Source organism: Nerophis ophidion, linkage group LG20, assembly GCF_033978795.1.
Source record: "Nerophis ophidion isolate RoL-2023_Sa linkage group LG20, RoL_Noph_v1.0, whole genome shotgun sequence".
NCBI classification, from domain to species: domain Eukaryota; kingdom Metazoa; phylum Chordata; class Actinopteri; order Syngnathiformes; family Syngnathidae; genus Nerophis; species Nerophis ophidion.
The window spans coordinates 18,765,391-18,790,548 of NC_084630.1; the positions used below are offsets into that span (position 1 = coordinate 18,765,391).

A 25,158-nucleotide genomic window follows, 5' to 3' on the forward strand; every position below is an offset into this window, starting at 1 on the left:
GTGGACAAAATGAGACAAAGAAGTGGAAGATTTTCAATCTATCCATTTTCTACCGCTTATTCCCTTTTGGGGTCGCGGGGGGCGCTGGCTCCTATCTCAGCTACAATCGGGCGGAAGGCGGGGTACACCCTGGACAAGTCACCACCTCATCGCAGGGCCAACACAGATAGACAGACAACATTCACACTCACATTCACACACTAGGGCCAATTTAGTGTTGCCAATCAACCTATCCCCAGGTGCATGTCTTTGGAATCAATCAATGTTTATTTATATAGCCCTAAATCACGAGTGTCTCAAAGGGCTGCACAAGCCACAAAGACATCCTCGGTTCAGATCCCACACAAGGGCAAGGAAAAACTGTCATCCCAGTAAGTAAGTGAGTTTTACGTGTAAACAAAGTGTTGCATCACAGTTCTCACAATGGTGAGTTCAAGAACCGCCGCAATTAGTAGGACAAAACGACGTTGACCAAATAGTGTCATCAGTGAAGCATACACACAAACATATTAAACCGTGGTAGTTCTAACAATTGGGAGGATTTGTGTCATGTTGGTCCTCAACCACAGAAAACATATTAAAAATAAAAAATACATTCTCCCCCCATCATATTCCTAATTTAATCCTTTTTTTAAGAAAGCTCCTGGTAGCCACTAGGATGGCACTGAAGAAGTTATCGTTTTTATTCTGGCTATTATTAAAATCCACCAATCAAAAAATAAAAACACCTTTTGTATCCAAACAGACCAACCCTGCGATAATGGAGAATCAAAATGAGCAAGTAGAAAAATCAGAAGGGTAGATGGTTCTAATTTGATCCGACACAGGATGTCATGGTGGATAATCAAATTAATTACAACCTGTCATAATTTACAAATGCAGTAGTGCAATGGAAATAACACTCGTAAAACATGCCACAACTCTAAATATAGTTGTTTGTTTTTAACGTGTCACTCAAATATCGCTGGGAAAACATTGTAACAAATGCACCCAAGTTCCCCAGGTGTCTCTGCCACTACGCTAATTAAGGAATCCCGGGTGGGACCTGATATTCAGCTGGGAATGATTAATACAGTGAATAAACACAAGACAGGTATAACTATTAGCCACAACACCACTAGGCTTATATTTACTATATCACAAATTAATCCCGCATAACAAACACCACCCCCTTCCCGTCCATATAACACACCAATATAAATCAAACACCCGCACAACACACACAATCCCACAGCCCAAAGTACCGTTCATCTCCCCAAAGTTTATACCACACAAATATTCCCCCAAAGTCCCCAAAGTTACGTACGAGACTTGTGGACGGCGGCACGCACGTACGGGCAAACAATCAATTGTTCGGAAGCCGCAGCTGTGTACTCACGGTACCGTGTCTGTGCATCCAACTCAGAAGTCCTCCTGGTAAGAGTCTGCGTTGTCCAGGTTCTCCACAGGCCAATGGTAAGTCACAAAAATAGTCCAAAATGAGGATACTTCCATAAAGTGGCTCCGTGGTAAAAACGCTGTGGCTGACAGGTGCTCCAAGGGGGTGTGTCTTCTACTTCTTCCACTTCCGCTTCCGCTTCTGCCTCCGCTTCTGCCCGGTCTGATTGGACCGGATGCCTTTTATATCCCCACATTCATTTACGTTCCATCCCATCCCTCCATCCATTTTCTACCGCTTATTCCCTTTCGGGGTCGCGGGGGGCGCTGGCGCCTATCTCAGCTACAATCGGGCTGAAGGCAGGGTACACCCTGGACAAGTCTCATTTACGTTCCATTTTTTAATATTAAGATGATTTAATACGCCAGCGGCTTATGGGGCCCATAATAGGGTTTCATGTTTACCACATTAATAGTGTCCACCTTTGACTTATCATTCACCCAACGAATACTGTAATTTACAGGACCCAACTTCTTCAGGCCATAACCACCTGGGTGCAAGTTTGGCAGAAAATTTAGTTGAAGCTTTGGAAAGTGGGTGCGCCCTAATCCAGACCAGATCCCTAACTACAAAGCATACATCTTTGTGTCGTGCATTATTATATCTGGCTTTTCGAGCTTTTGGACGCAACTACATGTTTCTCTACTTCCTGCTTTAAGTGTGTGTGTGTAGGTATTGTGTGATATGCAGATGTGTGTGGTGGGGGAGATTTATACACCAGTCATTCCAGGGGTCCCATCAGATTCCGACCGAGGGTCAACCTGGCAGGGGTTGTCCGGTCGTCTCATGGACAGCGAAGTTAAGAGCAAACCGGAATTCAGGCAGCCACTTATCCCAGTCCTAATGATGGTTCTCTACGAAGGCAGCAATCATAGTCTTGAGGGTGCGATTGACTCGTTCTGTCATGTTGGTTTGTGGGTGGTAAACTGTGGTTAGCTTATGGGTTACCCTCCCAGGATTCGCACAGACGGGACATCAGTTGGCTTGTGAACTGTGGCCCTCGCTCAGACACAAGATATGTGGGAACTGCCAATTTTTAAGAAGTTGGCAGACTTTGGGAGTTTTGGCATCTTTCAGGGCAAAAAGCTCCACCCACTTAGAGTAGTAATCCACCACCACCATTAGCACAGAGTTCCGGACCTTACTGAGGGGGAAAGGTCCCATGAAATCCACCCCTAGCATCTCTCCTAGGGCGCTGACGGTAGAGGACTAGAGCTGCCCCGCTGGCTTGTCATTGGGGTTTTTGTATTGTTGACAAGTCCTGCATGATTAGACGTGACTCCAGACGTCTTTCCTTACTGTCGGCCACCAACTACTTCCAGAATCTTCAGGAGTGTCTTCATTCTCCCTAGATGTCCTCCGAAAGGACTGTCATGAAAGTAGGCCAGGAACTGTGGCACCAGAGCCAATGGCACTACCAGCTGGTAATTGAAGCCGCCATACTTAGATGGTACTCCCTGGTACCACACCCCTTGCTGAAGTTGATAGTGTATCCGGCCAGTTGCAGGTTGGTCAACAGAGGGTCCACATTCCAAACATGTTGTATCAGTTTTTTGGGCTTCAGAAAGATATTGCGGTGTGCTGGAGAGATCTGACCAGTAGGTTTTCGGGACAAGTAGGCAAATCTGCCCTTCTAGTGATTGGGGTGCCCGTGACAGAGTATCTGGTACCACATTGCAGCAGCCATTTTTGTAATGGACTCTGAATGTGAATCCCTGGAGTCTGAGCGTCCACCGTTTAAGTCGGGATGAGGTCTTAGGGCAGTTGAATGCACATGAAAGGACACTGTGATCCGTGAATACATCAAAGGTTGTACCCTTACAACAAATAACAATGTTTTGTTTCCTGCTCGCTACCTGCTAGCTACCACGTTAGGCTATTTAGTTTTCTAGCTCCCATGCTAGCTCTTTTAGTTTTGTCCCAGTCTGATTTATATTTTAAATAAATAATTTTTCCTACCTGCACGCAGTGGCCGAAACCCGTTTGCAGAACGAAATCCGCATCACCATGCAACCAACTCGTTACAGTAGAAAGCAAGCAAGAATAAGTTTTCTCGCTGCGGGTGTGGAGGAAGTTGAGGAAGGTACGTGGATGGTGCTCCGAGCAATGGATCCGATCGATTCTTTCTGGCCCGGTGATGTCCGCTCCCAGCAAGCTCGCACGCGTCAGCGAAGGCGGGAGTCGCACAAGAGCGCTTCGACTCGAGACAGAGACGCTCCAAACCCGTACTTATCCCTTCCGGAACACAGCCCGCCACAAGCAGCCCAGTCTTCCTCCCAGCCGATGTTTGCTAATCCCATCTCTCATTTTGCCAAACATTTCACTAATTGGGCTATCAGTCCGCAGGAGACTGGCGTGGATGACGTCACCCCGTCCACCGGTGATGACGTCAGCGACGAAGACATTTTTTTTTAAATTCGGTAAATTCTTCCACTCTGCCAGTCACAAATGACTTTAATGCTAAAATCAAACAATATCAGGACATTTTTGTTAATTATATATAGGTTTCGTCTGTCCCAGTCACTTGCTGACTTCCAAACTCAGCCCCCAATAACTTTGGCCCCACCCCCTATGGCTCAGGCTCCGAACCACTCCCTTGTCTACTGCACTTCCTGCTCCAACTCAGCCATCTTTCGAGATACACTTTGAAAAATACAGTCCTGCTTGGGTGGATGAGTGGTACCGGAAGGTTCTGATTGAGTTGGAACTGGAAGAACATTCTCAAGCGGCAGAGAACACTCCGCCTGCTATTGGGGAGCGTAATAGACATTTTGGACATTCAAAAGGGAAGGAGTCTACCCCCCTCCTGACTTCCCTCCACCCACCCTTAAGGACAGTTTCAGACCACAGGGAGCGCGTCTGGTATCCGCTTCTTGAGGGGGGGGGGGGACTAGTGCTGGGAGCTGTGCTACGGCGGTAGTACAGCTGCGCCCAGCCAAGCCGCAACCTCCGGCGCAGCTACCACCACCAGTCTTTTGACCAGCACCTGCTCCAAGTCTGGTTTCCACACCAGTACCTGTTTCAAGTCTGGTTTCCACACCAGCACCTGCTCCAAGTCTGGTTTCCACACCAGCACCTGCTCAAAGGCTGGTTCCCACACCAGCACCTGCTCAAAGGCTGGTTCCCACACCAGCACCAGTTCAAAGGCTGGTTCCCACACCAGCACCAGTTCAAAGGCTGGTTCCCACACCAGCACCTGCTCAAAGGCTGGTTCCCACACCAGCACCGGCTTCCACGGCGACGACAACGACGACACAGTCTCCTGCTTCCAAGGCGATGACGCCGCCTCCTGCTTCCACGACGACGACGGCTCCGCCACCTGCTTCCAAGGCGACGACGGCTCCGGTTCCTGCTTCCACGGCGACGGCTCCGCCTTCTGCTTCCACGGCGACGACGCCTCCTGCTTCCACGGCGACGATGGCGTCGTCTCCTGCTTCCACGACGACGTCTCAGCGACCTCCAGCTGGCCTGCTGCGCAAGCAGCAATCAGGGGCCTGCAAGCGGCTCTCTCGGAGGTCAGTGTATGGACGCCAGTGGCGCAGACAGCAGCGACACCCAAGACTTTGTCGTAGAACTCTCTGGCTGCTGAATGTCTGGCGCCACTCACGCCCATCTTCTTGGCGGCCACCAATGTGGCCTTTTCGAGGTCGCCCGCCTCGACAATGAGGCGTTCCATTCGCCGCCACCACCTGACTTGTCCCCAATGGATTAGGGGACACGTGGCATGGCGACCCTCCGCCATGTCCTCCCAGCGCCCTCCCTTGACTCTTTAACTGTCTTATAGTTGGGGGGGGGGGGGTTAAGTTTTTTCCTGGAGACATCTGGAATCTGTCCCTTAGGGGCGGGGTCCTGTTATGATCCGCTGCCCGAATCATATTATGATCTAGATTTTTGAGTCTTTTTGCGTTTTCTGTTGGCTTTAGACTCCTTCGGTTCATGTCTGTGCACCTCTCAGTTTGTTTCTATGGTTACTCATTATTTTCACCTGCCGCTTGCTCCTGACACGCACCTGTTTTGTGATTATTCTCATTATTTAGCCCGCCTTTTCCCGTCAGTCTGTCTTGCTTCCTAATTTGTCTTCGCACAAGTAACGACCTTTTGTTTCCTGCTCGCTACCTGCTAGCTTCCACTCTAGGCTATTTTGTTTTCTAGCTCCCATGCTAGCTCTTTTAGTCTTGTTTCAGTCCGATTTATATTTTAAATAAATACTTTTTCCTACCTGCATGCTGTGTCCAAAGCCCGTTTGCATCCCTGGGAGAACGAAATCCGCATCACCATGCGACCGACTCGTTACAGAATTATTTTGAAGTGGATGGATTGTGCTAGTGGAGTTGTTGCAAGACTGGTGTGATGTCAGGGCAGTTACAACCTAAGGTGGGGCCCTGGGCCTGAGGGGGTGTTGGGAGCCCACCCCAAAATCTCAACAACACCCGCCCCTGACCTCAACACACCTCTTTTTCCCCAAAAACACATTTTGAAAAAGGAGTTGAATAGTGCAGACGGGAAGTGACGAGGCTTTGGACAGGGATGGCAGCAGTCTGAGGGACAGGCGGAGATTATTCATGTTACGTAGATCATACGGGTAAACCGGGTGATGTTGTTTATGTGATCTTGAAAAGAGAGTGTGTAACTTGTCGAGGAAGACTTCTAAACTCATACGAACAGAGATGTCGTCAATCTTTGGTTTTGGCTTGTGCGGACTTGGCACCTACGAGTAGGATTTCGGGCCCTGCGATGAGGTGGCGACTTGTCCATGGTGTACGCCGCCTTCCGCCCTATTGTAGCTGAGATAGGGAATAAGCGGTAAGAAATGGATGGATGGATGGAAGGAAGTAGGATTTCGGTTGTAAAAACTTGGATGAGCACCACTGCCTTAGTGTAGCAAGGATGTCAGTGAGATAGTTGTGGTGGGTGGAGCTGGGTGTCACCCGTGTAACAATAAACATTTATTTTGAACTTATGAAATATTTTGTCAAGGGTTAGAATGTAGATGATGAAAGACAGAGGCCCCAGAACTGTGTCCTGGGGCATACCGGAGGAAATGGGAGGATGGAAAGGTTTTGCAGGGGTTAATAGGTGTGCCTCACAATACGAAGGTCCTGGTTCAATCCTGGGCTCGGGATCTTTCTGTGTGGACTTTGCAAGTTCTCCCCGTGACTGCGTGGGTTCCCTCCAGGTACTCCGGCTTCCTCCCACCTCCAAAGACATTCACCTGGGGATAGGTTGATTGGCAACACTAAATGGGCCCTAGTGTGTGAATGTGAGTGTGAATGTTGTCTGGCTATCTGTGTTGGCACTGCGATGAGGTGGCGACTTGTCCAGGGTGAACCCTGCTGTGGAGGGAGATAATAATAATAATAATAATAATGGATTAGATTTATTTTGCGCTTTTCTATTATTAGATACTCAAAGCGCTCACAGAGAAGTGGGAACCCATCATTCATTTACACCTGGTGGTGGTAAGCTACATCTGTAGCCACAGCTGCCCTGGGGTAGACTGACGGAAGCGTGGCTGCCAGTTTGCGCCTACGGCTCCCCCGACCACCACCAATAATTCATTCGTCATTCATTCACCAGTGTGAGCGGCACCGGAGGCAAGGGTGAAGTGTCCTGCCCAAGGACACCACGGCAGCGACTTGGATGTCAATAGGCGGGGAGCGAACCTGCAACCCTCAGGTTTCTGGCACGGCCGCTCTACCCACTACGACATGCCGCCCCAAACGTTGCCAGTGCTGCATTCACGCACAGCATATAACCTTTGGTGGACAAAATGAGACAACGAATGAGTGGCATAAAACACGTTTTTTCTTTGGTGGCGGAAAAGAAAGTCGTACATGTAAACAAACTGTGGAGTCACAGTCCACGGGACGTTGCCGCTGAAATCAGTCAGAGAAAACTGCGGTCGCCAAATACTGTCATCAGTGAAGCATAAACCCAAACATTTTAAACAGTGGGCTTTCTAACAATTTGGAAGGTTTGTGTCATGTTTGTCCTCCTACAGAAACCATATTACAATAAAAATAATATTTTTCACCCCATTTTTTTGGAACCACCAGGGTGCCGCTAAAGAGCCGCGTGTGGCTCTAGAGCCGTGGGTTGCTGACCCCGGGTTAAACAGAACACAATTGTTCGACAGTTGTCTATTTTTCACAATCACGTTTTTTTATTAACAATCTTATAATAATAATATGATTGGTGTTTACGGCTGTCACTCACCTGGTCTCGTCAACATGTACGCTAGCTCTCCAAATTGCTATTATTAGCGAACAACACCTAAAGTTGATGTGCGGGCATTTGTTACGGACGTACGTAATTATGTCATTACTTCTTGAGACATTAACAAAACTCAACTTTGTGCATTCACACACCGCATAAAATGTTTGGTGGACAAAATGAGACAAAGAACAAGTGGCAAAAAAAAACACGTCTTTCCGTGGCAGCGTCGGAGAAAGTTGTACCTGTAAACAAAGTGTCGAGTCACAGTCCACAGAAAGGTGAGTTTAAGGGCCAAGGAAATTTGTAGGACAAAACCGCACAAATACTGTCATCAGTGACGCATTAACGCAAACATTTTAAGCAGCGGGATTCCTAACACTTAGGAAGGTTTGTTTATCCTCCGACAGAAACCATATTACAACAAAAAAAACATATATTTGTTACTGCGATGAGGTGGCAAATTGTCCGCACGAATGCAGCTGAGATAAGCTCCAGCACCCCCCGCGATCCCAAAAGGGACAAGCGGCATAAAATGGATGGTTGGATATATTTGTTACGTGTACAGAGGAAGATGACGGCTCAGACACAGGGGGGAGTAATGTTCAATATTTTTTTTATATATACAGTCAATATATATATATATATATATATATATATATATATATATATATATATATATATATATATATATATATATAATAAACAATACTAACTAATAAACTAAACTCAGGAAATGGAAATGGAGAGTGTCAAAACCCACGAACGTGTGTTTGTGTGTGTGAGGCTATGTGTGTAGTTAGTTGAAGTGTGTGTTACCAAGTGTTGAGAGCGAAGGAACGAGGCAGTCCGCGGGGGCAGGCATGTGGTCCAGAGCAGGCGAGGAGTGACAAGGTCCATGTCCGGGCGAGGGTCAAGGATCGAGGAAGGCAGTCCAAAGTCCACAGGGGAAATCAACGGAAGAATCACCAAGGGCAAAACTCGGCAGGGCACTGAGGGAGGACAAACAAGGAAGTCAGGGACGGAGGGAAAACGCAGAGGGAAAACAGACAGCATCAAGCTAGAGTAGGCTTACGGTACACCATTGAGAAGCTAAGTTCCCGCATGGATCCTTCGGTCCACTGGTCCTTTATACAGCTCCCTCTCATCTGAACCAAGTGCCCTGATTGCTGATCGCCCACAGCCTTGCCGCGGGCAAGCAGAGCGCAAAAATGAGGCAATGCGCCCTGGCCGTGAAAAAATGTGTATGGTGTGACCATGTGTAGCGATTAACTGAGGAGTGTTACCAGGAGTGTTGCGCGAGAGGCGGAAGTCGAAGAGGGGCAAGGCAGACTCGAAGGTCCAGAGACAGGCAGGAAGTCGGGGGCAATAGCGAGGCGTCAAAAGTCCGTGTCCAGGCGGGAGGTCAAGATCCAAGAGGCAGCCAGGGAACCGGAGGGAATACGGGGAGTCGAGACACACATCTCGTGACACGGCAACGAAGAAATGCTGCTGGAAGGCGACAAGGGGACACGAGACAAATGAACAAGTAGGGGGAGAAAACACACAGAGAGAGAGAGAGAGAGAGGGGGTGCATAGAGCTAGATGAGTCGGCTTACTGTATTGAACAGGGCACTACGTTCTGGCCCGGAACGCAGGTTTGCACTGGCTTAAGAAGACGACTGGGTCACCAGGGCATCGCTAAAGAGCTGCGGGTTGCTGACCGACAGTACTTGAATGTAATCACAATCACTTAGATTTCTGTACTAATTAAAACACTGTTATTTTCCAGACTATGAAGCTTTGCTGCAACAATTGCAAAACGATGAAATGTCATCGGGTGACTCCTTCTACGTGCGCGTCAACGTGACCATCCCAGCAGGTCCAAAAGGGACCATGGCCATTTCCTGCAACGACATTCTGCATGTGACCAACACACGCCCTGCCAACACTGATGACTCATGGTACGCCAGTCAAGTTGACGCCTACAAGCTTCTGGCACACCAGAGTCAACTTGTACCCAACTACTACAGGTCTTTATTGATCAAACCACATTGGTAAATGAAACGTTTGGATGCAGAAAAGAATGTTCTTGATTTGTCACAGAGCGCAGCGACTGCTTATTCGGGCTATTGAAGAAATGAACTTTCAAACCCGGAAGTCTGAGAAGGTACGAGTAATGTTAAGTAATGACTTCCTATACCCTAATCGGTTTGTTTTATACTTGTGTGCTCTCAAAAGGAAGGACATGTTGTGGCCCAGAATACACGGAAGGCAGTGAGAATCGTGAGCACGTACCAGCAGGGCCGAAACCCTTTGTGGGTCAGCGTGGAAAATGAAAAAACCAAAAGCACGGAATTGGGTACGAGGACACACCATTCGGAAAGTCACAAGTCTTCAAGTCTCTACAGCAGGGGTGTCAAACGATTAGGCCCACAAACAGGTTTTATTCGCATTCACGCACAGCATAAAACGTTTGGTGGACAAAATGAGACAATGAAACACGTCTTTCTGTGGCAGCGTCGGAGAAAGTCGTACATATAAAAAAAAACGTCGAGTCACAGTCCACAGAACGGTGAGTTCAAGGGCCGCTGAAATTAAGAGGACAAAACGGCGCTCGCCAAATACTCTCATCAGCGAAGTATAAATTAACCTGAAATTTTTGAACGAATGAAACAGCTGTTCTAATTATGTCCACTAGATGTCGCAATAGCTCTTATTTGTATCTTTGTAGATGATGCTTCATGTGTACATCAGTCAAGGAAAATGATCAAACTACAAAAATAACATACTGTAATTGGATTTTGATCATTTTCAATCCGTCACGATCAAAAAAAATATATAACACCAATGAGTCGACTGATGAACATGATCACATAATTTATTCAGAAAATATAGATAACACCAAATAAAGATAAAATAGTATTAACCGCAATATGTAAGTGCAAAAAAACCAAACAACATTATGACCTATTTCAGAATGGGCTATTTTTCCATGCATCCATCCATTTCTTCCGCATATTCGAGGTTGAGTCGTGGGGGCAGCAGCCTAAGCAGAAAAGCCCAGACGTCACTCCCCACAGCCACTTGGTCTAGCTCCTCCCGGGGGATCCCGAGGCGTTCCCAGGCCAGCCGGGAGACATAGTCTTCCCAACGTGTCCTGGGTCTTCCCTGTGGCCTCCTACTGGTCGGACATGCCCTAAACACCTCCCTCGGGAGGCGTCCGGGTGGCATCCTGAGCAAATGCCCGAACCATCTCATCTGGCTCCTCTCCATGTGGAGGAGCAGCGGCTTTACTATGAGTTCCTCCCGGAAGGCAGTTTCTCACCCTATGTCTAAGGGAGAGAGAGACCTGCCACCCGGCGGAGGAAACTAATTTGTCATTTTAGTCATAACCCAAAGCTCATGACCATAAGTGAGGATAGGAACGTAGATCGACCGGTAAATTGAGAGCTTTGCCTTCCGGCTCAGCTCCTTCTTCACCACAACGGATCGATACAGCGTCCGCATTACTGAAGACGCCGCACTGAATCGCCTGTCGAGCTCACAATCCACTCTTCCCTCACTCCTGAACAAGACTCCGAGGTACTTGAACTCCTCTACTTGGGGCAGGGTTTCCTCCCCAACCTGGAGCTGGCACTCCATCCTTTCCTGGGCGAGAACCATGACTCGGACTTGGAGGTGCTGATTCTCATCCCAGTCGCTTCACACTCCGCTGCGAACCGATCCAATGAGGGCTGAAGACCATAGGTGGGGATGGGAACGTAGATCGACCGGTAAAATGAGAGCTTTGCCTTCCGGCTCTGCTCCTTGTTCACCACAACGGATCGATACAGCGTCTGCATTACTGAAGACGCCGCAGCGATCCGCCTGTTGATCTCACGATCCACTCTTCCCTCACTCCTGAACAAGACTCCGAGGTACTTGAACTCCTCTACTTGGGGCAGGGTCTCTTCCCCAACCTGGAGATGGCGCTTTATCCTTTCCTGGGCGAGAACCATGACTCGGACTTGGAGGTGCTGATTCTCATCCCAGTCGCTTCACACTCGGCTGCGAACCGATCCAATGAGAGCTGAAGACCATAGGTGGGGATGGGAACGTAGATCGACCGGTAAAATGAGAGCTTTGCCTTCCGGCTCAGCTCCTCCTTCACCACAACGGATCGATACAGCGTCCGCATTACTAAATACGCCGCACCGATCTGCCTGTCAATCTCACGATCCACTCTTCCCTCACTCATGAACAAGACTCTGAGGTACTTGAACTCCTCTACTTGGGGCAGGGTCTCCTCCCCGCCCCGGAGATGGCACTCCCCCCTTTCCCGGGCGAGAACCACGGACTCGGACTTAAAGGTGCTATTATAATCCCAGTCGCTTCACACTCGGCTGCGTTCCGATCCAATGAGGCTGAAGACCATAGGTGAGGATGGGTACGTAGATCGACCGGTAAATTAAGAGCTTTGCCTTCCGGCTCAGCTCCTTCTTTACCATAACGGATCGATCTCACGATCCACTCTACCCTCACTCGTGAACAAGACTCCGAGGTACTTGAACTCCTCCGCTTGGGGCAGGGTCTCCTCCCCAACCCGGAGATGGCACTCCCCCCTTTCCCGGGCGAGAACCACGGACTCGCACTTGGAGGTGCTGATTCTCATCCCATTCGCTCCACACTCCAATGAGAGCTGAAGATCCTGGCCAGTTTTGTTTTTACCAGTCCGGCCCACTTGGGACTAGATTTTTCTCCATGCGGCCCCCGATCTAAAATGAGTTTGACACCCCTGCTCTACAGTGACAAAAAAATATATATATATTAGTCATAATTTGGTTCTATTACCTCCCCTGTAGGTGAAACATCTTCACCTAGAAGTTGCATGACCCTGATGCCCTATACATTGGTCACCCCCCACTTCCCTCCCGTATGCAGACCAGTCCTGTTACTGCCCTCTATTCTGGGACGCATCCTGGACAAGAAGGTTGCAAGTTGGCAAGGCTTTGAGCTCTGTGAACCAGGTAAGAGATAATCAAGCATGGGCATTGAACTTGTTATTTTACGGGAAAAATCTGACAACTGAGCTGACCGTTTTTTTTGTAAACTATATGTTTTATGTTTTTACAGTGCATTACTGTTATTTCAAATGGGGCCAAAGTAATTTTCATTAAGGGCCAAATACACATATACACATATAATGTTATACATATAATATAGATATATATATATGTATGTCTTGATTGGATTATCCAGAGAATAGTGCTCGATACCGTGGTACAGCGCAATATGTAGGTGTGGGAAAAATCACAAGACTACTTCATCTCTACAGAACTGTTTCATGAGGGGTTCCCTCAATCATCAGGAGATCTCCTGATGATTGAGGGAAACACTCGTTTACCTTCCCATTAAGGTTTATTCAGGTGTACTGGAGAGGAGGCTACGCCGGATAGTCGAACCTCGGATTCAGGAGGAACAGTGTGGTTTTCGTCCTGGTCGTGGAACTGTGGACCAGCTCTATACTCTCGGCAGGGTTCTTTAGGGTGCATGGGAGTTTGCCCAACCAGTCTACATGTGCTTTGTGGACTTGGAGAAGGCATTCGACCGTGTCCCTCGGGAAGTCCTGTGGGGAGTGCTCAGAGAGTATGGGATATCGGACTGTCTTATTGTGGAGGTCCGCTCCCTGTACTATCAGTGCCAGAGCTTGGTCCGCATTGCCGGCAGTAAGTCGAACACATTTCCAGTGAGGGTTGGACTCCGCCAAGGCTGTCCTTTGTCACCGATTCTGTTCATAACTTTTATGGACAGAATTTCTAGGCGCAGTCAAGGCGTTGAGGGGTTCCGCTTTGGTGACCGCAGGATTAGGTCTCTGCTTTTTGCAGGTGATGTGGTCCTGATGGCTCCATCTGACCGGGATCTTCAGCTCTCGCTGGATCGGTTCGCAGCCGAGTGTGAAGCGACCGGAATGAGAATCAGCACCTCCAAGTCCGAGTCCATGGTTCTCGCCCGGAAAAGGGTAGAATGCCATCTCCGGGTTGGGGAGGAGACCCTGCCCCAAGTGGAGGAGTTCAAGTACCTAGGAGTCTTGTTCACGAGTGAGGGAAGAGTGGATCGTGAGATCGACAGGCGGATCGGTGCGGCGTCTTCAGTAATGCGGACGTTGTACCGATCCGTTGTGGTGAAGAAGGAGCTGAGCCGGAAGGCGTTGCTCTCAATTTACCGGTCGATCTACGTTCCCATCCTCACCTATGGTCATGAGCTTTGGGTTATGACCGAAAGGATAAAATCACAGGTACAAGCGGCCGAAATGAGTTTCTTCCGCCGTGTGGCGGGGCTCTCCCTTAGAGATAGGGTGAGAAGCTCTGCCATCCGGGAGGAACTCAAAGTAAAGCCGCTGCTCCTTCACATCGAGAGGAGCCAGATGAGGTGGTTTGGGCATCTGGTCAGGATGCCACCCGAACGCCTCCCTAGGGAGGTGTTTAGGGCACGTCCAACCGGTAGGAGGCCACGGGGAAGAACCCAGGACACGTTGGGAAGACTATGTCTCCCGGCTGGCCTGGGAACGCCTCAGGATCCCCCGGGAAGAGCTGGACGAAGTGGCTGTGGAGAGGGAAGTCTGGGCTTCCCTGCTTAGGCTGTTGCCCCCGCGACCCGACCTCGGATAAGCGGACAGGCACCAACTACCTTGCGGCCACAGCTCCGATCTGCCGCCTCGACAATAGAGGTGCGGAACATGGTCCACTCGGACTCAATGTCCAGCACCTCCCTCGTGACATGTTCAAAGTTCTTCCGGAGGTAGGAATTGAAACTTTGTCTGACAGGAGACTCTGCCAGACGTTCCCAGCAGACCCTCACAATGTGTTTGGGCCTCCCAGGTCTGTCCGGCATTCTCCCCCACCATCGCAGCCAACTCACCACCAGGTGTTGATCGGTAGAAAGCTCCGCCCCTCTCTTCACCCGAGTGTCCAAAACATGAGGCCGCAAATCCGATGACACAACTACAAAGTCGATCATGGAACTGCGGCCTAGGGTGTCCTGGTGCCAAGTGCACATATGGACACCCTTATGTTTGAACATGGTGTTTGTTATCGACAAACTGTGACGAGCATAAAAGTCCAATAACAAAACACCACTCGGGTTCAGATCCGGGCGGCCATTCTTCCTAATCACGCCTCTCCAGGTTTCACTGTCGTTGCCAATGTGAGCGTTGAAGTCTCCCAGTAGGACAAGGGAATCACCCGGGGGAGCACTTTCCAGTACTCCCTCGAGTGTTCCCAAAAAGGGTGGGTACTCTGAACTGCTGTTTGGTGCATAAGCACAAACAACAGTCAGGACCCGTCCCCCCACCCGAAGGCGGAGGGAGGCTACCCTTTCGTCCACTGGGTTGAACTCCAACGTACAGGCTTTGAGCCGGGGGGAAACAAGAATTGCCACCCCAGCCCGTCGCCTCTCCCTGCCGGCAACGCCAGAGTGGAAGAGGGTCCAATCCCTCTCGAGAGAAGTGGTTCCAGAGCCCTTGCTGTGCGTCGAAGTGAGTCCGACTATATCCAGCCGGAATTTCTCGACTTCGCGCACTAGCTCAGGCTCTTTCCCCCCCAGTGAGGTGACGTTCCACGTCCCAAGAGCTAGCTTCTGTAGCCGAGGATCGGACCGCCAAGTGCCCTGCCTTCGGCTGTCGCCCAGCTCACATTGCACCCGACCTCTATGGCCCCTGCTATGGGTGGTGAGCCCATTGGAGGGGTGACCCACGTTGCCTCTTCAGGCTGTGCCCGGCCGGGCCCCATGGGAACAGGCCACCAGGCGCTCGCCATCGTGCCCCACCTCCGGGCCTGGCTCCAGAGGGGGGCCCCGGTGACCCGCGTCCGGGCGAGGGAAATCTGGGTCCATGGTTTTTCATCTTCATAAAGGTCTTCGAGTAGAACATTTGCTGAATAAAAATCAAAGTAATAAAATATGCGACAAATAGAAAAATAAAAATAAAGCGAAGGGGTGGGTGGGTAGGACTAGAAAATGGTGACCTAGTGGGCAGACTCAGCTCAGGTCAAAGGCTAGCGAGAAGACGTTGGTCTTAAGAAGGGTTTTGAAAACCCCCAGGCTCTGGGCTGATCTAATGTGGAGCGGAAGGCTGTTCCAGAGCTTAGGGGCGGCAACGGAAAAGGCTCTGTCCCCCCTAGTCTTTAGCCTGGATCTAGGGAACGCCAACAGCAGTTGGTCAGGTGACCTTAGGGCTCTAGACGAGGTATGATGATGCAGAACCTCGGTCAGGTATTGTGGGGCCAGACCATTTAGGGATTTAAAAACAAAAGTAATTTAAAATCAATGCGGTAGCGAACTGGGAGCCAGTGGAGTGAGGCCAGGACTGGGGTGATGTGCTCGCATTTTTTGGTGCTAGTGAGGAGACGGGCAGCCACATTTTGCACAAGCTGCAAACGGCGGAGTGAATTGTTGTAATCTAGCCGGTGTGTGAGGAAGGCGTGGATAGCAGTTTCCAGGTCGCTCTGGGAGAGATAGGCCTTGGTCTTTGCTAGTGTTCTGAGATGGTAAAAGCTGGTACTAACCACTGAGCTGACTAATGTTCAAGAGTCTTTGCATCGGGCTCACCCTGTGCTTGAGCTACCTGTCCAGGTGGAGTGATTGACTCAATGGTTAAATTCCTGCCATCGGGTTTTCCTCCATGCCCCCTACAGCCTCTTGAAAAATACCCTGACTGTCCACACTTGAAACAGTGTTCATAAATGATAAATGATAAATGGGTTGTACTTGTATAGCGCTTTTCTACCTTCAAGGTACTCAAAGCGCTTTGACACTACTTCCACATTTACCCATTCACACACACATTCACACACTGATGGAGGGAGCTGCCATGCAAGGCGCCAACCAGCACCCATCAGGAGCAAGGGTGAAGTGTCTTGCTCAGGACACAACGGACGTGACGAGGTTGGTACTAGGTGGGATTTGAACCAGGGACCCTCGGGTTGCGCACGGCCACTCTCCCACTGCGCCACGCCGTCCGTTCATGTTGGTCACCCTTTCCTGTTCCCGACAAGCTCTGCACCCTTTCTTAGCCTTTAGAGCTGTTTTTGCCCATCGAGCAGGCCTTTGAGTTTGAGCAAGGGTTGTTCTACTGAGTGGCCTGGTGGTTAGAGTGTCTGCTCTGAGATTGGTAGGTCGGGAGTTCAAACCCCGGCCGAGTCATACCAAAGACTATGAAAAAAAAAAGGCACCCATTGCCTCCCTGCTTGGCACTCAGCATCAAGGGTTGGAATTGGGGGTTAAATCACCATAAATGATTCGCGGGCGCTGCACCGCTGTTTGCCCACTGCTCCCCTCACTTCCCAGGGGGTGATCAAGGGGATGTGTCAAATGCAGAGGACAAATTTCACCACACCTAGTGTGAGTGTGACAATCATTGGTACTTTAACTTTCTGATTTCAGCCATTTCCCTTCGTAACACCCTGACAGTCTCATGGAGCCCCGACTCTTTAATAGTATCTATAGCTGGTGATTGCGGCTCTCATGCCTTACAGTATCAGCTGACTGTTCATGGATCCCACATTTGGCTTCTTCAGTAGTCTGACTCAGCGTCTGCATGTATTTCATTTTTTTTGAGACATTATTATACACATTTTTCCTTTGCTTTGACTGCCTCTCTAATTCACAAAGAGATTTTTTGTTCAAAGTCTTAGTTGTTACTGTCAGATCATGAAGATAGAGGGGTCCGGTCCGATGACCATGGATGAAGTACTGGCTGTCCAGAGTCGAGACCCAGGATGGACCGCTCGTTGGGACCCAGGATGGACCGCTCGCTTGTGTATCGGTTGGGGACATCTCTACGCTGCTGAATCGCCTCCGCTTGGGATGGTTTCCTGTGGACGGGACTCTCGCTGCTGTCTTGGATCCGCCTTGAACTGAACTCTCGCGGCTGTGTTGGAGCCACTATGGATTGAACTTTCACAGTATCATGTTAGACCCGCTCGACATCCATTGCTTTCGGTCCCCTAGAGGGGGGTTGCCCACATCTGAGGTCCTCTCCAAGGTTTCTCATGGTCAGCATTGTCACTGGCGTCCCACTGGATGTGAATTCTCCCTGCCCACTGGGTGTGAGTTTTCCTTGCCCTTTTATGGGTTCTTCCGAGGATGTCGTAGTCGTAATGATTTGTGCAGTCCTTTGAGACATTTGTGATTTGGGCTATATAAATAAACATTGATTGATTGATTGAAGATAAGCTTTGAGCTAAAACGGGATGTGATCACTTAACAGCCCCGTACTAATTGACCGTAAGAAAATATTTTGAAAAAGCTCAGTACTGTATCTTCACAACCACTCCAGAAAGTTTAGCAAGAGGGCTGGTGTGTGCATGATTGATTATTGGGAAGAAGCCCCTGTGCAAGGGGTGATCCGCACTCTTGACTGTGTGAGGGTGGACACTTGCTTACCGAAGTAAGACGACAGTGCCACCCGCACACCGCTGCAGCAGATGGCCAGTGGGATATTCTGTGTAGAAATATCAAGCGCCCTTCTGAAACTGCAAACACGGGAGGTTTCTGTCAGGGATCTCACCCTTAGCCTTTGGTTTAAAAGCCTGTCCCACAAGGCAGCGGGAGACAGAGACTTTTGAGGCGGTCTCTGCAAGCTATTTAACCCATAGCTGGGACCCTGACAGGTACTAAAACCCCAGAACAGGGAGGACCCGGGAGCAATGATGGCTGAGGGGTAACTCCACCTTCCCTAAAACTCCTGAACTGGAGCCTCATCACCGGATGCAGTTTTGAGACATACTCAGGACACAATTCTCAGCTCAGTACTGTATTGTCCATCTGACCCACCATCTCTTGGCTCTAAATAGGAAGTTGGGCAGCACGGTGGAAGAGGGGTTAGTGAGTCTGCCTCACAATACAAAGGTCCTGAGTAGTCCTGGGTTCAATCCCAGGCTCGGGATCTTTCTGTGTGGAGTTTGCATGTTCTCCTCGTGAATGCGTGGGTTCCTTCCGGGTTCCCCGGCTTCCTCCCACTTCCAAAGACATGCACCTGGGGATAGGTTGATTGGCAACACTAAATTGGTCTCAGTGTGTGAATGTGAGTGTTAATGTTGTCTGTCTATTTGTGTTGGCTCTGGGATGAGGTGGCGAATGCAGCTGAGATAGGCTCCAGCACCCCCAAAAGGGACAAGCGGTAGAAAATGAATGGATGGATGAATATTCTTCATTATCAATAACACTGTCCATAGAATCTTCTTTATTTCCTGATTAACGTCCACCTGGTTAAATTTAAGTCCCAACAATAGTCACACACTTACTAGGTGTGGGAAAATTATCCCATCCCCATGTTCACCCTCTGGGAGGTGAAGGGAGCAGTGAGCAGCATCGGTGGCCACGCTCGGAAATCATTTTGGTGATTCAACCACCAATTCCAACCCTTGATACCGAGTGCCAAGCAGGGAGGCAATGAGTAGCATTTTTATAGTTTTCAGTATGACTCGGCCGGGGTTTTGAACTCACGACTTTCCAGCCTCAGGGCGGACACTCTGACCACAAGGCCACAGAGCATCACCACCACAACCACCATGACATCCATCCATTTTTCTACCGCTTGTCCCGTTTGGGGTTGCGGGGGGTCGCCGAAGCCTAACTCAGCTGCATTTGGGCGGAAGGCGGCGTTCACCCTGGACAAGTCGCTACCTCAGACAGACAACATTCACTAGGGCCCATTTAGTGTTGCCAATCAATCTATCCCCGGGTGCATGTCTTTGGAGGTGGGAGGAAGCTGGACTACCTGGAGGGAACCCAAGCAGTCACGGAGAGAACATGCAAACTCCACACAGAAAGATCCCGAGCCTGGGATTGAACCTAGGACAACTCAGGACCTTTGTATCGTGAGGCACATGCACTTACCCTTGCTCCACCGTGTTGCCCCACCACAACATCATCACCAGAATTTTTAGCTTAAAAAAACACGCCTGCAACCGCCACACAGCTCATTAAGCAACGTTCGCCGTCTCCGTGTTCCTTCGCATTCATCACTTATGCCAAAATCACAATTCAATATTACGTCAACCTGGCCCATGCATATATAAACATCCTCAGCACGAGTTTAAAAGTTAGAAATAGTCACTTCCTTGCCTGCAACACACAGTACATCAACGACTGAACAATGAAGGACTCCTGTTTGGGGTCCATAGGTGTCTCAGGTGCCTTTCTAAACTTTCAATCGATCCATCAATCAAAGTTTATTTATATAGCCCTGAATCACAAGTGTCTCAAAGGGCTGCACAAGCCACAACGACATCCGCGGATCAGCGCCCACATAAGGGCAAGGAAAAACTAACAACCCAGTGGTACGTCGATGAGAATGACTATGACAAACCTTGGAGAGGAACGCAAATGTGGGTAACCCCCCAGCCCCCGTCTAGGGGAGACCGGTGCGATGGACGTCGAGTAGGTCGAACATAATATTGTGAAGTCCAGTCCGTAGTGGATTTAACATAATAGTGAGAGTCCAGTCCATAGTGGGGCCAGCAGAAGACCATCCCAAGCGGAGACGGGTCAGCAGCACAGAGATGTCCCCAACCGAAGCATCCCGGGTCCAGACTTTGGACAACCAGCACTTCATCCATGGCCACCGGACCTGTGCCTCCCCCCCTCCACGAGGCAGAGTAGAAAAGAAACGGCAGATCAACTGGTCTAAAAAGGGGGTCTATTTAAAGGCTAGAGTATACAAATGAGTTTTAAGATGGGACTGAAATGCTTCTACTGAGGTAGCATCTCGAAATGTTACCGGGTGGGCATTCCAGAGTACTGGAGCCCGAATAGAAAACGCTCTATAGCCCGCAGGCTTTTTGGGGCTCTGGGAATCACTAATAAGCCAACGTTTTTTGACGGCAGATTTCTTGACGGGACATATGGTACAATACAATCGGCAAGATAGGATGGAGCTAGACCGTGTAGTATTTTACACGTTAATAGTAAAACCTTAAAGTCACATATTAAGTGCACAGGAAGCCAGTGCAGGTGAGCCAGTATAAGTATGTATATAGGTATATATGTATATAGGCATATAAAGGTATGTGAAGTGAAGTGAATTATATTTATATAGCGCTTTTCTCTAGTGACTCAAAGCGCTTTACATAGTGAAACCCAATATCTAAGTTACATTTAAACCAGTGTGGGTGGCACTGGGAGCAGGTGGGGAAAGTGTCTTGCCCAAGGACACAACGACAGTAACTAGAATGGCGGAAGCGGGAATCGAACCTGCAACCCTCAAGTTGCTGGCACGGCCACTCTACCAACCGAGCTATACCGCCCAGTATAGGCGTAATATGATCAAACTTTATCGAATGTTTTTTGAATCATTAGCCACTGATATATTTCTGTCATGCTTTTTATATAAACAGTACATTTTATACAGCCCTAAATCAATAGTGTCTCAAAGGGCTGCACAAACCACAACACAAACCACTACGACATCCTCGGTAGGGCCCACAAACGAAGCAAAAATATTTCCTATTAATTAACAAACTCCATATTTTCCATCAAAACTATTACTATGGGTCTCAGTACTTTTTCCAAGCATACACACTATTAACTAGATCCACTCGACGTCCATTGCACCGGTCGCCCACACCTGGGGTCCCCTCCGAGGTTTCTCATCGTCTTCTCATTGGGTTTTTTCTTGCCCTGATGTGGGATCTGAGCCAAGAATGTTGTTGTGGCTTGTGCAACCCTTTGAGATACTTGTGATTAAGGGCTATATGGATAAACTTTGATTGATTTATTGATATTATGATAAGGCTTTCCCTGGCCACCAAAAATGATGTGGTGGGCCAGACCGGGTCCCCGGGGCTTGTGTTTTACTGTAGTGCAATTGTAAAATGTAAAAATGTCGTAAAACAATGTTACATCAATATATATATATATATATATATATATTTTATTTTTATTTTTTTTCTTCAAAATCACTTTTCTGGCTCATTTCAGAGGTGTTGAGCCCGAGTGATCACTCAGTCCGACTGCAGAAATCCCAGGTTCTGGAGGAGTGTGGGCAGGGAAGAAACTGCTGTTATACCCTGCAGAGTGTGCAGAAAGTCATGAAGAAGGTCAGCGCTTAACCTACTAAGTTAATTTGGTCTTCATTATGGCTCGTGCCGTTTAGTTTTTTACACACCCCAAAACCAGTGAAGTCGGCACGTTGTGTAAATCGTGAAGGAAAACAAAATACAACGATTTGCAAATCCTTTTCAAATTATATTCATTTGAATAGACTTCAAAGGACAAGATACTTAACATTCAAACTGTTATTTTTTGCAATTATTAGCTAATTGGGAATTTGATGCCTGCAACATGTTTCAAAAAAGCTGAGACAAGTTGAGGAGTGCTCATCAAACACTTATTTGGAACATCCCACAGGTGAACGGGCTAATTGGTTACAGGTAGGTGCCATGATTGGGTATAAAAGCAGCTTCCATGAAATGCTCAGTCTTTCACAAACAATATTGGGGCCAGGGTCACCACTTTGTGAACAAATGTGTGAGCAAATTGTCCAACAGTTTAAGAACAACATTTCTCAACAAGCTATTGCAAAGAATTGAGGTTTCCACCATCTACGGTCTGTAATATCATCAAAAGGTTCACAGAATCTGGAAAAATCACTGCACATAAGCGATGATATTACAGACCTTAAATCCCTCAGGTGGTACCGTATCAAAAAGCAACATCAGTGTGTAAACGATATCACCGCATGGGCACAGGAACACTTCAGAAAACCACTGCCAGTAACTACAGTTTGTCGCTACGGAGCGGTATAGCTCGGTTGGTAGAGCGGCCTTGCCAGCAACTTGAGGGGTTGCAGGTTCGATCCCCGCTTCCGCCATCCTGGTCACTGCCATTGTGTCCTTGGGCAAGACACTTTACCCACCTGCTCCCAGTGCCACCCACACTGGTTTTAATGTAGAAATTAGATATTGGGTTTCACTATGCAAAGTGAAAGCCATTTATCAACAACACCCAGAAACACTGCCGGCTTTGCTGGGCCCAAACAAATAAAAATGGACTCATGCAAAGTCCTGACATGTCCACATTTCACATTTTTTTTGGACTCGGGTGGATTTTGTCTCCTCCGGACCAAAGAGGCACAAAGTTCAAAAGCCAGCATCTGTGATAGTATGGGGGTCTATTAGTGCCCAAGGCATGGGTAACTTACGCATCTGTGAAGGCACCATTAATGCTGAATGGTACATACAGGTTTTGGAGCAACATATGTTGTCATCCAAGCAACGTTATCACGGACGCCCCTGCTTATTTCAGCAAGACAATGCCAAGCCACATTCTGCACGTGTTACAACCAGCCATTAAATTCTAAGTTAATGATTATTTGCAAAAAATATTACGTTTCTCAGTTCGAACATTAAACATCTTTTCTTTGCGGTCTATTCAAATGAATATAAGTTGAGGAGGGTTTGCAAATAAATGTATTCCGTTTTTATTAACAAATTACAAAAGGTGCCAAGCTACCTGGTTTTGGGTTTTGTATAAAGATACACATTTTGGTGCATTTATGAGCAAGTCAAACAACTTTTGCTCGTGCAATCTCTTTAAGCTGGACACCAGTCCGTCATGTGTGTGTCACAATTTGCTCTGGGTCCAAAGTGTATTCAACAGTGAAACTTGTTGATAGACACGTGTTGTTGGGAGCACAGCAAATTTTGTGTTTGTTTACTTCTTTGCAAAGAACTGGATTTAAAATAATTTTTTTGGTTCCCAATCCATTCATTAGATTATTTTACATACTCTGGGTTATTTACAACACTTACAATAGAAAACTCAGAGGTTGAACGCACCGACTTTAATCGGAGCATTTGTGGTATTATTACAAATTTGTGGATTATTTTGAGTAATTTTCTTGCGCCAAGGGATTATCATATTTAGCTGGAGGATTTTTCAATTTAGTTATATCAGTATTTCAAAAAATTTATTGAGCCAAGGCACATATTTGCACAAGTAATTAGTCACTGTCATATAGGGGTCACACATGTGAATACTCTGCTGTGACTGCATTTAGCTGGTATAGCCAGAGCATCAAGATTTGTAATACATGTTTATTTTTTTCCCCAGGTACACCTTAGGATTGAAAATGACTGAATTAAGACACATTTGTGTTGTCGCTGCACATGTGCCGGTGCAAAAGCAAGGCTCAACCCTCGGTTTTTGCATTTTAATGTTGCCACAACCCACTATCTGCTTATTATACAGGAAAATAATACAAACCCCAAATCCTTTTTAACTTATATTCAAATGAATTGACTGCAAAGACAATATATTTAGTATTCACACTGAGAAACTTAATATATTTTGCTAATAATGAAAATTTTAGAGTTTAATGGCAGCTATATGTAGCAAAAAAGTTGGCACAGGGGCATTTTTACCACTGTGTTACAAACCCCGTTTCCATATGAGTTGGGAAATTGTGTTAGATGTAAATATAAACGGAATACAATGTATTGCAAATCATTTTCAACCCTTATTTAGTGGATTATGCTAGAAAGACAACATGTTTGATGTTCAAACTGATCACTTATTTGGAACATCCCACAGGTGTGCAGGCTGATTGGGAACAGGTGGGTATAAAAACAGTTTACCAAATAATGCTCAGTCTTTCACAAGAAAGGATGGGGCGAGGTACACCCCTTTGTCCACAACTGCGTGAGCAAATAGTCAAACAGTTTAAGAACAATGTTTCTCAAAATGCAATTGCAAGAAATGTGGGGATTTCAACATCTACGGTCCATAATATCATCAAAAGGTCTAGAGCATGGGTGTCAAACTCTGACCCGCGGGCCAAATTTGGCCTGCAGTGTAATTTTCTTTGGCCCTTGAGGCAATGTCAACTTAACATTAGAGCTGGCCCGCCGGTGTTATACAGCGGCAGTTCCACTGTAACACCAAATTCACCGCTAATACTCATATTTGCCAACCCTCACGATTTTCCCGGGAGACTCCCAAATTACAGTGCCCCTCCCGGGGAAACCATTCTCCCGATTTTCTCCCAATTTCCACCCAGAAATACATTTTGGGGTTGTTTCATTTAGGCACTGCCTTCAACCTTCTCTACAACCTGTCGTCACGTCCGCTTTCCATCCATCCGTCCATCCTCTTCCGCTTATCCGAGGTCGGGTCGCGGGGGCAACAGCCTAAGCAGGGAAACCCAGACTTCCCTCTCCCCAGTCACTTCGTCCAACTCTTCCTGGGGGATCCCGAGGCGTTCCCAGGCCAGCCGGGAGACATAGTCTTCCCAACGTGTCCTGGGTCTTCCCCGTGGCCTCCTACCAGCTGGACGTGCCCTAAACACATCCCTAGGGAGGCATTCGGGTGGCATCCTGACCAGATGCCCGAACCACCTCATCTGGCTCCTCTCGATGTGGAGGAGCAGCGGCTTTACTTTGAGTTCCTCCCGCATGGCAGAGCTTCTCACCCTATCTCTAGCGGAGAGCCCCGCCACACTGCGGAGGAAACTCATTTCGGCCGCTTGTACCTGTGATCTTATCCTTTCG

At 48.1% G+C, this 25,158-nt stretch overlaps 1 protein-coding gene across 5 annotated transcripts in view; it reads left to right on the forward strand.

The window, feature by feature from the left end:
• card14 (caspase recruitment domain family, member 14) overlaps positions 1-25,158 on the forward strand; it is a 123,006-nt gene that overhangs the window by 87,429 nt on the left and 10,419 nt on the right. For 3 of the 5 annotated variants that reach the window (XM_061880639.1, XM_061880641.1, XM_061880640.1), the window contains exons 15-19: positions 9,423-9,663; positions 9,737-9,800; positions 9,872-9,992; positions 12,475-12,639; positions 21,590-21,708. In XM_061880639.1, the coding sequence (XP_061736623.1) occupies positions 9,423-9,663; positions 9,737-9,800; positions 9,872-9,992; positions 12,475-12,639; positions 21,590-21,708 (710 nt within the window). The remainder of the gene's footprint in view (positions 1-9,422; positions 9,664-9,736; positions 9,801-9,871; positions 9,993-12,474; positions 12,640-21,589; positions 21,709-25,158) is intronic. The other 2 variants (XR_009803113.1, XM_061880642.1) reach the window with 2 other exon arrangements.